General features: G+C 39.2%; 1 protein-coding gene and 1 long non-coding RNA gene across 3 annotated transcripts; both read right to left on the bottom strand.

Moving 5' to 3' along the window:
* Nucleotides 1-400: 400 nt before the first annotated feature.
* LOC118566817 lies at nucleotides 401-3,873 on the bottom strand. Of its 2 annotated transcripts, XR_004933309.1 has the most exons (6): nucleotides 3,823-3,873; nucleotides 3,585-3,685; nucleotides 3,181-3,307; nucleotides 2,887-2,985; nucleotides 1,865-2,048; nucleotides 401-424 (listed from the first exon to the last, which is right to left on the bottom strand). It is a non-coding gene; the product is annotated as an uncharacterized LOC118566817 (long non-coding RNA). The 2 variants fall into 2 exon arrangements; XR_004933308.1 differs by having other exon boundaries at nucleotides 3,585-3,865.
* Nucleotides 3,874-7,759: 3,886 nt separating this feature from the next.
* LOC105920875 (extracellular calcium-sensing receptor-like) lies at nucleotides 7,760-14,126 on the bottom strand. The gene is made up of 9 exons (XM_012856519.3): nucleotides 13,879-14,126; nucleotides 13,503-13,797; nucleotides 13,315-13,401; nucleotides 12,914-13,183; nucleotides 12,239-12,445; nucleotides 11,860-12,135; nucleotides 10,923-11,150; nucleotides 10,725-10,848; nucleotides 7,760-8,705 (listed from the first exon to the last, which is right to left on the bottom strand). The coding sequence occupies exons 1-9, from the start codon at nucleotides 14,118-14,120 to the stop codon at nucleotides 7,792-7,794; spliced, it is 2,643 nt and encodes an 880-aa protein (XP_012711973.3). The 5' UTR covers nucleotides 14,121-14,126; the 3' UTR covers nucleotides 7,760-7,791.
* Nucleotides 14,127-15,314: the final 1,188 nt, after the last annotated feature.

The following is a 15,314-nucleotide window of genomic DNA, read 5'->3' as shown; positions in this document are numbered from 1 at the left end:
AGGGGTCTAAAGGCAATTGCTGACAAACCCAATCTTGTAAATAAACCACCATGTGTTATTCATCTTATCAATGGCATTTAATTTTTACAGTAAACATTCTGTCATCACATTACACATGTACGTTTGTAACTTGCTGTCCCAGTATTTCTGGAAGTACACTTTTTCTAAAAAAATACTCAACTTTAGGAATCACATCATCCCAAAGTTCAAAATCAGGCAAAATCCTTTCCACAAAAATGTCATTGCGGTTCCACACAACAAAGTCACAGTACTCTGCATCTACAATGTGAAGCTGTGCCTGAACTTGGAAGTAGTAATCATGACTCCGGTCCAGCATGACATGATCCCCATCGTTGATAAGGCAGAAGCCCTTTCTCCCAGCACACAAACGTAGATTGGTTTCATCTTGGTAAGAGTATGGACACTAAAATCACAGTGAGAAGGACATGTGAACAATAGATTAGAAAATATATTTTCGGCTTTTTTGCTCAGTTCAGGGGTCCGTTCTTCGTAAGTTGCTTAAAACATCCAAGATCAAATGAGACATCCAAGATGACTTCATCCGGCTAATCATGATCCGGCTAATTGGGTTCTTCGAACACACCTGTTGTTTACGATTAGTATGGCTGGATTAAGTTATCTGAGATAACTGCGTGTTCATGCGTTTGTTTAAAAGGGGAAATGTATCGATAGTAGAAACAATGATCAGCAGCGCTGCTATTGGCTGTTCAGCATGGCCAAAGAACACCCACAGTTTTTCTCCCAAGCAGAACAAGAGCTTGGAAGGTTATGCAGAATTTGAGTCATTAATTAAAACACCTCAAAATATGTTAAAACCAGGAGAGAGGGCTGGCAAAAAGCAGCAGACAAATTAATGCTTAAATACTGTTCATGGTAGATGTTTCTATCACTTTCTACAGCATGAATTTTTGCATTTTAATAATATCATATTTACTTTGTTCTTTTATGTCAGAGCCTCCATGGGACCCACTAGAACATGTGGACAAGTAAAAGTGAAATACAAGAATATTCTACAAAATGGTAGCCTTTAATTATTATACTTTAATTTAACAAGGCACTTGTTACGTCAGGAGATCCAAATTTCGGTGTCATTCCTTAGACACGGGAAGTAAAGGACGTGTGCAAACTCTATAAAAAATGAAGTTCTTCCTTTTCCAAGTCATCCACAGTTTACACGGTAAAACTGTATTGCTCCGTGTCTAGATAATCCATCCATAGTTTTTTCTAATACAATATACGGCTCGACAGGAAGCAAGCCTTTCAAACTTCACAATAAAGTTTATTCTTACTGAATATGATAAAAATAAAAAGCTAACCATCATACAAATAACTTAAATATTTTATATTTATGGCTCCAACACCACTTTTTCCTCTTTAAAGGCCACTGTTAAATGATGTGTTTGTCTGTTTATAACAGCCACCAAGAAAAATCTCTCTACAATTACACTGTCGCGCTGCGCTAAAGGATCCTGTCTATTACGCAATTGAATACACGATTAATTTATAAAACTCTGCAAATTATTCTTGCACCTTCTGTAACAGGTTGCCGTTGTAAAAACGGACGACATGGCTGCACAGACTTCCCTATCTCCTCCGTTTATACAGCCGTGATCTAATCTTGTTTACATGAAATAAGCCTGTTAGCAAGCAGGCTTAAGCTTGCACACATGTTGCTATGACAACAAGTGCAGGATGTCTTTAGAAGAACCAAACGATCCAAGATCATGCCAAATCGTCAACAATCAAATCCAGCTAACTGAGTTAGCGACGTACGAAGAACGGACCCCAGGACTTTAGACTCAAAGATTTAGGGACTTTACTACAACATAGACTGTATTATCACCTTCATTTCGCAGATGCCAGTTCCGTGACAGTCACAAGCGACAATCCCATCAGGAGAGGATCCCATGTATGGCCACTTGGGGTTCAGCCAGAGACCACTGTCCATACAGGAGAAGCCTGCATGCTCCCGACCCATCAGCTTCTCATATGCTCCTCTGGCTTGTGCCTCATGTTTGCATCCATAACTGTAAACAGTACACATGCAAAACATGAAAAAGAAATTATTACTTAGTATTGGATGTGTAGAGCCAGTTCAGTGATTTCAATGCCATTACCCTAAACCCTATACTTAGTTCTACTCCTGCATAACCCTAACCTTATAACCCTATAACGTATGTTGACTCTTCAGAGCTGTCCATACCACAAATGAACTATGAAAACAGTAAACATTTGTTCTAATGTAAAAAAGGTCTACAGTAGATGGCAGAGTAAGGACCACAGCTTTATAGTTGTGGTATGGACTCTCCTCCCACTTCATAGAACACTTTTTTTAGTTACAATTCTTAATGTAGACAGCCTCATACCCCAGATCTTACCTCTGCCTTACCCTAATTCAAACCCTAAATACCTTGTAGCTGCTGTGGTGAACCTATATGCTTCTGGGTAGCATATGGCCTTGATCAAACTCGTTGATGGTTGCTGGGGGTTGGTCCTTAGCACTTGTTTAAGCTTAGAGGCAGTTATGCGCCCAGCTCTTTGTCTAAACCAAGTCCTGCCTGCGCTCTGACTCCGAGTTGACCTCTCTACAGCCTGGACCTGGGACAGGGTGAGCTCTTCTATCTTGAAATCCTGGCATAGCTCTCCAAGCTCTTTGGGGGGTAACTGCAGTGTGTCTGGTGTTCTGTATTCAAGAAGAGTTTTAGGAAGCATGCTAGATACGGGAATGAAATCTTTGTGGTAAGGCTCCCTAGCCATCAATGCTGCACTCCTTGGGCAGTTTTTGCTTAATTTTGCAAAAAAACTAGCATATGTCTCTGACCCTCTCTTCACTCTTGGGCATGGAACTGGAAGTGATTTCCCAACCTTGTTTATAGTTGTCCTGCCGTCAATGGAGCTGTCAAGCTTTTTTTTTTTGGATTTTGCTGAGGAGAAGTCAATCTGAGCTACTGGAGCAGCAGGAATCTGAAAATAAGTTAATACAAATAAGATCATTATATTTTGTAACATATCTATATGCAGTATAAATCTGCCGTTTATCTGATGGCTGTGAAGAAAACAGGTAGGGCTATCATCACAGGATTGAGATGCCAAACTGTGTTTATGTGGGTCTTTGCTGTCTTAGCTCCTCTTTGCCCAACAGGTAAATTATCACCCTACCTTTTTTACATGTGATGGCATCAGCCACTTGCACTGCTCTGTTGTGCAGGAAGCTGCATCTCGCATTTTTACCCCAGCTTCAATGGAAAACAGCACTGCTCCTACATGAGAACATGATTCTGATAATCTGTGAATAGAATACAATATGACATTTTTTTAAAACCCAAATTGCGATCTACACAAGGAGCAAAGTGCAATCTATATCAGCACATTTTTGATGATGTGTAATACAGCCCACTTATACTAATATGGAGTAGCCCCTTAAATGATGAATAAACGTTTATCCCTTAACGTTACAGCTCTCCCTGGTTCTGAAGTACACTGGCAGTATGCTAGTAGTAGTGCTACGTGTTTGTGTGTGTGAGAGATAGAGATTTCGTGGTAAACATCCTAGCCTTACTCACCCTGCCATGCAATTGCAATGAGCTGCAATAACTTCTCCATCCTTCTTCGCAATAATCCACGTCTTCAGAGGTGTTTCGCTTGAACGCTGAGAGTGGTTTACCTTGAAACATAAACAACTGTCAGGCTAACGTTGTTGTTAAGATGTGTTGCATGACCGTTGATGATCGTTCACTATAGCCGCTACCGCTAACGCTAGCATCTTTTAACACATAAAACAATATAAGAATAAACACTCACCCTGGCGAAGACTAAAATATTATCGTCGTGGAGACGTTTGGCGCCGAGGTTATGGACCCACCCGCAGACAAAGAAGTTATATGCCTCCATACTTTTATAGGCCTTCATTTGCTGTTTAGTGTAGAACGATGTCTGAAGCACCAGGTAGTTTGTTATATCAACGGCCTCCACTGTCGGCAAATCTTTAAGGTCCACCGAAAATTCACACATCTTCATGAGGTACGGGTCACGTCCAACATATCTATTAATTAACTCCTTGTATCTATGTCTTGATATAGGCTCTAACTCCATACAATACGGGCTCTCGGTAACGGTGTCCTCCATGTTTACGCTGGCTTCATAGACTTCCTGCCCTCCATCTGAAATCGCGCCCCCTGGCCGCGTCATAATCATCACGTGACTGAAACCCAGCTATAGGGTAGTTCCCGTGTGACGTCAACGTTACATCCGGGTCCCGCGGGTAGGCAAAAACAGTACTGTTCTCGTCTACTACATGACAAAACGGGTGATTTAGAGCGTACTTTTATTTCGTTTATTTTTGGAATCTAAACAATGCCTACGACTTGTTGTGCTCCCGGTTGCACACAGAGGCATTCCAAATAGTTGGATGTACGTTTCTGACGTTTACCGAAGGAGGAAGAAAGAAGAAAGAAATTGATATTTTCAATGAAAAGAGCGCAGTCCATTGGGACACTAGGAGCAATGGACTGCGCTGAACAACACTGTGTGTCAGTCCCAATGGACTGACACACAGTGTTGTTCACGGGCTGCGGCAGCAACAGCCAGCGGCTGCTGCGTAAACACTACACGGGCCGGAGAAGCAGCAGCTAGCAGCAGCAGCTAGCAGCAGCAGCTAGCAGCAGCAGCTAGCAGCAGCAGCTAGCAGCAGCAGCTAGCAGCAGCAGCTAGCAGCAGCAGCTAGCAGCAGCAGCTAGCAGCAGCAGCTAGCAGCAGCAGCTAGCAGCAGCAGCTAGCAGCAGCAGCTAGCAGCTACAGCAGACAGCGGCGGCGGCTGCTGCTGCTATTACGCCCCCGTTCACGGGCGCTAGTACTTCTGTGTTTACGCTGCACCCATTTTAACAAGACAAAAACACCTAAATAATCCGTAGTGAAAAATGTTTTTTTTAACCTACCGGGCGGATCTTCCTCTCTGCTGAGAGGCGGCCTGTGTCCGACGCCGCTTTGTGCTGTTGCACAAACATGTGTGAACAACATCCATCCATCCATCCATTTTCTGACCGCTTAATCCCTCATGGCATCGCAGGCGTTGCTGGAGCCTTTTTCCCCATATAAAATAATTGTAGCCGTCCAGTTGTTTCATGCTTTCATGCTCTCTCGTGTGTACTGGCCTGCCGTGTTTATAAGGCAGCTGTGTGTCGCCATACGGAACACTTGGCCAGCATTTCACAGACTCGCTCCGTCCCTTCAGGCTTTTGCTGTGTGGATCTGGCAATCTGACACCATCAACCGTCAACTTACTCTTAAAACGATCTTGTAGTACGTTATCTAAAGAAGAAAAATACGTGGAGAACTCATCAGTTTCTCTGTTTGCGTCCGCCATTGTGTTCGCCTTTTGCCTACCAGTCCGGCGCGCATGCGCGAAAAACCCGCATCAAAACAATAACAATGAACTACCCTATTGCAAGTACGGTATTTCCCCCACAGACCACCAGGGCGGCCGAGAAAACCTTTGTTCGACCTGAAATGACTCATTTAATCATCCAAAACGGTATGGAACACATTAATTAACTGAAAAATGTTGCATAGTATGCCTTTAAGCAAACATGCATTTGTGCAATAAATAATAAAAACTTCTAAAAAAAATTATTTTAACAATGGACTCCATTTTCTGATTTTGGTGATGTTTGTGGTTGCTGGAGGTACAAACATGAAGAAAATAGTGTCAGCGTGGTTCCAAATTTCTTCTTCTGTTTTAGATCTAGTCATGCTATTGGTTATTCAGTCAGTGATGGAATTAAAATTTTTGGTCTATAAAAACCCACAAGGCATCTCAATAATCCAAGTAGGAAACAAAACGAGTAGGTACATTTTTAAGACCCAAAAGTTTTTGTTTTAAAGATCCCAAGACACATCTGACACTTTTGAGCAACTGGCGCTGAAGCATCTAAAGGAGATAAGAGACCCCCTGCAGTTTTCTTAGCATATACACAGTGTTGTGCCAATACGCATGTTTTAAGTTAATGTTTATTAAATAACTCTCGGTCTGTTAGGTATTGTGCGGTGAATATCAGCTCAGATTAGGACAATAGCTGGAAGGCTGATTCAAGCAACAAGAAACTCTGCACACATATAGAATAAATTAGTGACAATTTCTCTTCAAGTATAATAATTAATTAACAGATCCAGTATTGCACATCCAGAGAACACCATTATATAATGTTTACTAGAATTAACCATTTATTTAAATCAACAAATCCTATCTACTAGGCTAGTGAAATTTAACCTAATCTACTAAGCAAAATTAAGATTAAAGAAACTAAAGGTCTATTTACAAACAAAAGAACAAATAAAGTTGAAAACCAAACAAGACTGTTTCAAGTGAATCTTGGGTTCACTGCAGATCCAAGTTAGAGGCACAAAATTAGAGTAATAAGCAAAATTGCCCCTTTAAAGAATGTGTAATGAAGTTAAATTAGTTGAAGTAATTTAGAACAACATTGGGTTCAAACTATTCACAATGCAGCTCCACGTTAGATAAAACATTGAGGAAATAACGTTTTAAATAATGATATTCTAAATAAAAATCAATAACCTTTTGGACATTTGATTGTTAGCCATGTAATTATTTCTCATGTACATAATTAAGACTCAAATTGGTAACTTAAGAAGCTAGAGGGCGCTGTAGGCAGGCAACCGGTCTCTGTAACTGTTTTTCTTTGTACACACTTTTTGTGTAATTTATTGATAAATTAAACTTTTGATTCTTTAATTTTAAAATATTGCCAAATAATAAACAACCCTCTCAGAATAACCGTGCAAATTCTCGCAACAGCAAACAGGCTTAAACCGGAGGCAACTGGACATTCATTCTTTCTGAAAACATTTTGACACCTTTCCCGAGTCTTTTTTAATTCTGGTGGCTTGCACTTCTCAGAAGAATTTGAGTTGTAAATTCATAAAGGATTTTCCATAAAGGACTTAGGTCACAATATTCATGTGTGAATTTACCGAACAACTTTTGAAAACAGAGTTTGTGTGTCATCCTGATATACAATATAAGCACAAACGCTGATCTGCTCCATAAGTAGTTCTACTGAGCAAACGTCACTCTGAGCTGATGAATTGTGCCAATATCTAAACAAAATGTTATGCAAGTGTAGGAGTTGGTGAGCATTTACAAAATCAGCACCTTGAGAAGGCTTTTAAGTAAAAAAAAATCAGGCTAATGGTGAAGAAGGCAAAATTTATTTTTTGTTCTCACAACACATCATTAATTAGTACAGTAGATATTTGTACATACTACAAAAAAGATATTCAGCATTAATTATATTAATCATTAAATGCTTTTTAGCTTAATTGAATGAGTTATAGAGTGGAATTATTCCATTCTCCTTTTCAGGCTGCCGCATTAAAATAAAAAGATCTACATTATGCACTGACTTAGGCACATTGGTTCCCCGATGATACAGACGTTCTTAAAGTTTTGAACAATGCCTTGATCTTGCCTGGTCTCTCAATGAGAAAACATTGCTCTAATCATTGCTTGTGCTGACAGAGCAGGAAATGGCGTCTAAGATGAAAACTGCTCGCTTATGAATCTGGTTAATGAAGCATGTCCAAAAAACGGAGAACATTGCATTGTTTCATAAATTTACCCCCATAGTTAAAAATTCACAGACTATGCAGAATATAGTGTATGCGCTTGGGTGTACACACGGCGTTTCATTTTTTGTTGATTTGTAACTGCAGAGTTGCTGCTACTTGTATGCATAAAAAATTAATCGCCTTTTAACATTTTGTGGTTCTATGACCCATGATGGCTTTTTTTGTGTTTCTTTCTGGTCTCAGTAAAATTATGTAACACTTTGGTCCATATAGTGCCACCAAAAGGCCAAAGCTGGAGGCCAGGATGGCAAACACCTCCACTGCATCTGCATATTTGCCTGGAGAGTTGATATAGGCAGGAACAAAAGCCACCCACACAGAGCAGAAGATCAGCATGCTGAAAGTAATGAGTTTAGCCTCATTAAAGTTGTCCGGAAGATTTCTTGCTAAAAATGCTAAGACAAAACTAAGGATCGCTAGTATGCTGATATAACCCAATAAAGCACTGAAACCAATTATGGACCCAACTACACACTCGTAAACAATCTTGTCATTGTGATACTGAGTGTTTTTATGAGGTGCCGGTGACATGGTGACTATCCAGGCAGTGCAAATTGCAGCCTGAATGCACGTGAGAGCAAAAACTGTTCCTCTCTGCTGTACAGCGCCAAACCACTTCAGATATGCTGCACCTCCTGGTTTTGAGGCCTTGAACACTGCCAGAACCACCATTGTTTTAACCAGGATGCACGACACACAAAGCACAAAGCTGATCCCAAATGCTGCGTGTCTCAGTTGGCACGTCCAGAGCCTGGGTCGTCCGATGAACAACAGCGAACACAGAAAGCACAGTTTAAGTGACACTAGGAGCAGGAAGCTCAGTTCTGCATTATTGGCTCGTACAATGGGTGTGCCGCGATGATAGGTGAAGATCCCAAGAACAACAGCACAGATGCATGTGCCCAGTAATGAGGTCACTGTCAAACAGATACCTAGAGGTTCCTGATAAGAGAGGAACTCTGTTTTCTTAGGAACACATTGATCACGCTGGGGGCTGGACCAAAAATCTTCGGGACAACTGAAGCACTCCAAGGAGTCTGACAAAGAATGGAGATTCACATTTCTTTAGCACAAACTCATTGAACATGTTAGACGTCAATACATGGAAAATTTTAGCATAGCTGAATATTGTTTGTCAGTAATGTAGTATAACAGGATTTTCAGAAAAAGCAGCAAGATAAGGCAAGGCAAGGTAAGGCAAGTTTATATATAAAGCACTTTTCACTAATAAGACAATTCAAAGTGCTGTACATGAACAAAAAAAAAAAAAACAAACAGGGGAAAGAAAAGCAATACAGAGACAGAGGAAAAACATTGCCGAGGCAAACACATTACATTGGAATAGTAGCAGCAGATAAAATATAATACAAGTTGGATTACTAAGCACAAAATTAACCTTTAAAGGCAACTCCAAATAAATATTTTTTTAACCTTAATTTAAAGGAAGTCAGGGTTTCAGCACGTTAACAGTCTTCTGGGAGTTTGTTCCAGATAAGTGGAGTATAAAAGCTAAATGCTGCTTCTCCATGTTTTGTTCTGGGTGTGCAGAGTAGGTTTGAGTCAGACGACCTGAGTGGTCTGGAGGTTGATACACGGATAACAAGTCTGTGATGTATTTATGTGCTAAGACATACAGTGATTTATAGACTAACAGAAGTATTTTAAAGTCTATCCTCTGAGATACAAGGAGCCAGTGTAATGACTTTAGAACTAGGGTGATGTGCTCTACTTTCTTAGTCAACTGCAGCTGTCTGATCGACCTTTTTGGCAGACCTGTGAAAACACAGTTGCAGTAATTGATTCGACTTAAGATTAATGCATGGTTCAGTTTTTCCAGATCCTGCTGAGACATTAATTCTTTAATCCTGGAAATGCTCTTCAGGTGATAGAAGGCTGACTTTGTAATTACATTTAGATGCCTTTGAAGGTTCAGTTCAGAGTCTATTAGTACACCCACATTTCTGGCCTGATCAATGGTCAATAGCTGAAGTAGCTGAAGCTGTGAGCCAACTTTTGATCGCTCCTCTATTGGTCCAAAAGATATTTCTATTCAACTGTAAAAAATGTTGGCACATCCTTGCATTGATTTCTTCTAAACATTTACTCAGCGCTTGAATGGGTTCATAGTCAAATGGTGACATTATGATGTAGAGCTATGTGTCGTCTGCATAGTTATGGTAGCTAATGTTGCTGCTTTTTATAATCTGAGCTAGAGGGAGCATGTAGATATTGAATAGGAGGGGACCCAAGATGGACCCTTGGGGAACCCTGCATGGGATTTTTAGATAGGTTTGAACACTGATATTAAAAGCTGCTTCTGGGGGCCTTGCACATAAGTTTTAAAGTATTATATTTTAGTTTATATATAAATAATGTACTTTCTATTAATGTTCTTTTGCTGAGCAGAGGTAGTATCTTCTCATCAAAGGCAACTGCTGCTTTGGTAGGGCACTGCAGGGAGTATAAATCATAAGTGCAAACAGCAACTTCACCATGTAGAACCGACAACTGACTTTACTTGTTGCCACAGAGCAACTCCATTGTTTTATTTAACCTAACAAAAGCTAGATTGCCAGATTCACAACTGTTTCATGCCAGAAGATCGAGAAAGAAAGAAGGGAAGTGAAAGGTGAGTGATGTTATGAAGATGAAATGATGCAACAGTTTTTCACCTGTCGGTCTTCAGCTGCAAAGTGTGCAGCCTGCCAAAGTGAATACAGGCACAGCTTAAGCTGAATCTTTGGTTTGGAGAAATAAGTCTAGAAATAGACTAGGAAGCCTTAATTGCCCTCAGTTACATGCAGTAATAATATAACAACCTCAAGCCTCATTAAGTAGATTGTATAAGAATAAACCAGAATTATTTTTAATGGATCTTTATTTTAGTTAAAAAAATAATGTACATAGCCCCTCTAAATCTGGGCACAATTGTTAAAACACTGTAAGTCTGTCAGAAAAAAACCCTATTTGGTTCAGTCACCAAAACCACAAACTCATAGATTCAATTTAAGTTTTAAGCACCCTACCCAACACCAAACTGTGAAAATTATACCAACCAGTTTCATTGCTGACCTTTCCTTCTGAGCATGGTACACAATAAAAGCAGCACAAAGGTTCTCCTCTCCTCCTCACCATATGTGTTCCTGGTTGGCAGCTGTCACTACACACTGATGTGGGGGGCTAAAAAAGGTGAAACAGAAAGTATTTAATTTCATGCAATGTATTCTATATCCAAGTAAAGTAAAAGTTGTTACCTTTTTAGATTCAAAATTCCAGAAGATTTTGTATTCATCAATTTTGAGTTCTTCCTCTTGGGATGTAGATCTCTTAACCTCACCCACACTGTGAACTGTAATTCTTCCATTAGGCTGCCAAATCCAGTTCATGACGTCATATATTGGTAATGCATCACCATTTTCATCAAATGTGACTTGGTCACCAAACTGTGTGGTGAAGTTCACCTTTTCCAGGTAGTACATTAGCTACAAATGAGGGACATGAATTCACCAACAGATTAATATCCTGCAAATTGTGTGCGTGTGCGTTGCGTGGGTTTTAAAAAAATACAAGTTATAATTTGTGATAAAGATCTACTGTTGGAAATATGTTGTCATTGTTAAAGAAACACAATTTTATGTCTATTTTGAGATTTGAAAAAATAGGATGGACGGGATGTTGATATTTGTGGATGATGTAAAAAAAAATCATAGTTTTCAACATAATGAAAAAAATATTGATTTATATTAGATATTACTAGATATGCACTTTTAGCATCAATCTGTTGTGAAAATTAAAAGCAATTAGTCCAAGAAAAAGTTGCTAAAACCTGTATTTATTATCATTACTACATTTAAATACCATAATAAAAATATAATTTGTAGCCAGTTATTAAGAGCCACTGTGGAAGGTCCAAAGAGCCACTTGCTGCTCCAGAGAGCCACAGGTTGCGGACCCCTGATCTAGAGCTACAAAAAACTTTCCATATTTATAGAGTATAAAGAAGCTGAATATTTAGATTATATATATTTTCTGACACAGTTCTCAAGCTAGCACATTGACAAATTATGGAAATCCAAATGGGCATATTTTTATATATATATATATATATATATATATATATATATATATATATATATATATATATATATATATATATATATTGAAAGAGTAAATTTTAAGCAGATAGCATACCTGCCAGAGCTCTAAAGTTTGCAAAGATGCACAGCTGTTCCCACTGAAAGGCCCTTGCCCTGGATTACAGCTCAGCATGTCATTAAGTGCGTGTGCGAGCGCATACACAGCTTTGTAAATATTATACTCAGGCCTGAGTTCTGACACATCCAATAGGTCAGTCTTCACATTGCTTAGGTCTTCCTTTCCAGTGCATTGTGCTCCAGCATCTTCTACCCAACCTGCTGGGGGCGGTGAAAACTTGCACTGAAACGTGTGTTCCCAAAATAGTTTCATCTGAAATAAACGCATACATTTTAAAAATTGTAGTCTGACATGAATAATTAAAACTTATTTTTTAAATACAGCTAATCACAACCATACAGAGTCAAATTCTCACCATATTATTTTCAGAAATGTTGTTGTTGTATTGCTCAGGATGAATTCTTAACAGGAACTCTCTGAGTCCTGGTATTTCTCCTCGACGGACAGCGATACCCAGGGTCCCGCCAAGAAATGGTGCAAAGGCAGGGATTTGGAGTCTTTCAAGCAATGTCAAGGCCTCACTGGCAATCCACTGCAGCCCTGTCACATTCTGCTTTACCACCTGAGTATCACATCAAATTGTTTTTCAGACTTTCAAAAAACAGTTACTACAATTACTACTTTGTCCACCTTGTATGTTGTTTCACCACCGTAAAAGCAGAAAATCATATTTACATATGAGTGGTTCATGGAAGTTTTTTGTTTGTTGTTCATATTTATAAAAGAAAACTTTTTAATTACTTTATAGTGCTGAATAAAAACTGAATAAAAACAATGGAAAAATACAACTGTTATAAAAGTGTGGGATTTTATTCCCAGATTTAATTTCTCAATTTTATATTAAAACTGAAGTATTTATTGAATTTTCCACCCCTGCCAAAGCCATTTATACAAATCTGGTTTGTAAAATTTAAGATTTTGAAATTTAAGATACAATTTCAGAGAATCAAAAGCAAGTCAATTAACTTTGCTATTTTGATTTTTTTTTATTTATTCAGGTTTTGACAATGACAAATCTGTTTTCTCCAACCTGTTCCATGAGTTGGATCATGTGCATCTGATGTGCAAACACAATCACTACACGTGCTGTGGATTTTTTCATCACATCAACAATTCTTTCATATTCACTCGGATTGTCTCCCCAGGGTAAAATCTCTGTGTATGCCAGACAGCCTCCACCTGATCGAGTCAGGTCAGTTTGGAATGATCTGGAAACATGAAGGCCGTAATCATCGTCACTGACCAGGAGACCTGTCCAAGTCCAGCCAAAGTGTTTTAGAATCTGAATCATGGAGCGGACCTGATGGGAACGGATTGAAACTATAAACAGATTTATTGTAAAGCCTTACAGAAAGAAACACGTACAGTTTTAACATGCATGTGGTTAATAGCAAAGGTAACACACATTGACTATTTTTTTGAATGGTTCACCTGGAAAGTGTCACTAGGAATTGTTCTGAAGAATGATGGAAAGCGCTGCCGATCACTCAGGCAAGAACACGTGGCGAAATAACTGACCTATGAGAAAATGAATTTTACACACGAGTGCACATTTTGCATCTTATTTTCATCTTTCAACTGCTAGATTCTGAAATGCATTGAAAAAAAGAGAAACTTACCATAGGTAGCTTGTACAAACCTAAAACATTTGAGGCAGCAATAGAAAAAGTGGAAAAAGGATCACCAACGATTCCCACAACTGGAGGGGTTCCTGAACAGTTCTCCTGAACCACAAACTTCTCCTCTTGGCCACTGGCCATGGACAAGGCAGCACTGAACCCAATGCTAAGAGTGGCACAGTTGTCATAAAGGCTGTATCCCAGAGTCACATTAGGCAGCAAACTGGAGTTCTCATTAATCTCATCAACAGCAAAGGCCATAGTCATAGCATGTCTGAATCCTAGGGTGTCAAAGCTAACAAACAAATATGTGATAATTACTTATTTTATGATATGATAATCTGTGCATGCTGTCTGATACCGGTAGGATACTCACCCTTGACAGATGGGCTGATGTGGTGCTGAGGTGAACGTCTGCTCTGGGAAGACAGAGCTGTAATGGACTTCAAACAGCCCTCCCAGGATTACATCACCAGGCTTGTGCAGACCGTTAAGATAAAACCTTCTCAGTAATTTACAAGATGAAGAAATAAACGAAGACTCAGAAAAGAAAAAGGAAGAATAAATCATGAACTGATAGACATTCATGAGCAAATATTTGACACATAAAGCCCCCATAACTGCCCTTCCACCAACTAGCCTGCAACATTTGCAACTGATGTTATATATGGGACTACAGCAGCCTTTTCAGTTCATGCTTTAATCACTCACACCATCCATGACAGCATAGTTGTGGCCTCATGGGTGTGCTATGGGCATTATGCTCTCTTCTTCATAATTTATTCAAAAGAATGATAAACAAGCAAAAACAGCACTGCTGTACATGGTCCACTTCCATGCTACAACTGGGGTTTAAATGTATTTCTCCCTTGCGGAGTCACCTCTCTTTGTGTTTCCTGCAAATATTCAGATTGGGGGGACTTGGCTATGTGCTACATTTTTTCCACTTCAAGCAAAAATGAAATCACAACTATCACAGCTGTCTGGCATTTCAAAATGTAAACGTTTATAAGCTGTAGTGTGTTGCCATATTTTGTTTGAAACAGACGAAACAGTCAGTTTGAATAGTTTATTTACACTTCAGCAATAAATTCTGCATGACTGTTGTGTACAAATTACTTGTCACTAACAATGACGGCTTTCTTTGTTGCTGTTAGGAAATACTTTTCACTATTTGATCTTTTTTTTCTTTTTTATAGTTAAAGAGAGAACAGCTGTGGCTAACTCATAAATATCTGCAACTTGTTGCAAAACCTGCCAAAAGGGGATAATTTAGCAATCCTTTGTAAATCTGCCCACATGCATTAGACTTTCAAACCAAGAGTCGCAGCCAAGGGAGATGATATCATACTTTTGTTTCAATAATATTTTTGGGTCTACATTGGGTATTTCACATATTGTTGCTTTTTAGTTGTTGACTTGCTCTTTATTCTAACGAGGAAAAGAAAGCAGTTGTAATTTTAACACTTTGCAGCTCCACGGCACATGATGGCTTTCTTGGTGTTTCTTTCAGGTCTCAGCAAGATTACGTAACATTTGGGTCCAAAAAGTGCCATCAAAAGACCAAAGCTAGAGGCCAGAATGGCAAACACCTCAACTGCATCTGCGTATTTGCCAGGAGAGTTGATGTAAGCAGGTACAAAGGCCACCCACACGGCACAGAATATCAGCATGCTGAAAGTGATGAGTTTAGCCTCATTGAAATTGTCTGGCAGATTCCTTCCCAGAAAATGCTAACAGGAAAACTTATAATTGCCAGTAAGCCAAATATACCCAGTAACACTGAAAACCAACAGTGGACCCAACTACACA

Source organism: Fundulus heteroclitus, chromosome 18, assembly GCF_011125445.2.
Source record: "Fundulus heteroclitus isolate FHET01 chromosome 18, MU-UCD_Fhet_4.1, whole genome shotgun sequence".
In the NCBI taxonomy this organism is placed as follows: Eukaryota; Metazoa; Chordata; class Actinopteri; order Cyprinodontiformes; family Fundulidae; genus Fundulus; species Fundulus heteroclitus.
This window is presented reverse-complemented; position numbering and strand designations above follow the sequence as displayed.

Coding starts and splice junctions, on each gene's coding strand:
- LOC105920875 (XM_012856519.3), bottom strand. CDS start 14,120: ATGGGGGCTTTATGTGTCAAATATTTGCTCATGAATGTCTATCAGTTC. Junction 11,151..11,859: donor AAACTTTAGAGCTCTGGCAG/GTATGCTATCTG, acceptor CCTCATTTGTAG/CTAATGTACTACCTGGAAAA. Junction 8,706..10,724: donor AAAGGTCAGCAATGAAACTG/GTTGGTATAATT, acceptor ATTCTTTGTCAG/ACTCCTTGGAGTGCTTCAGT.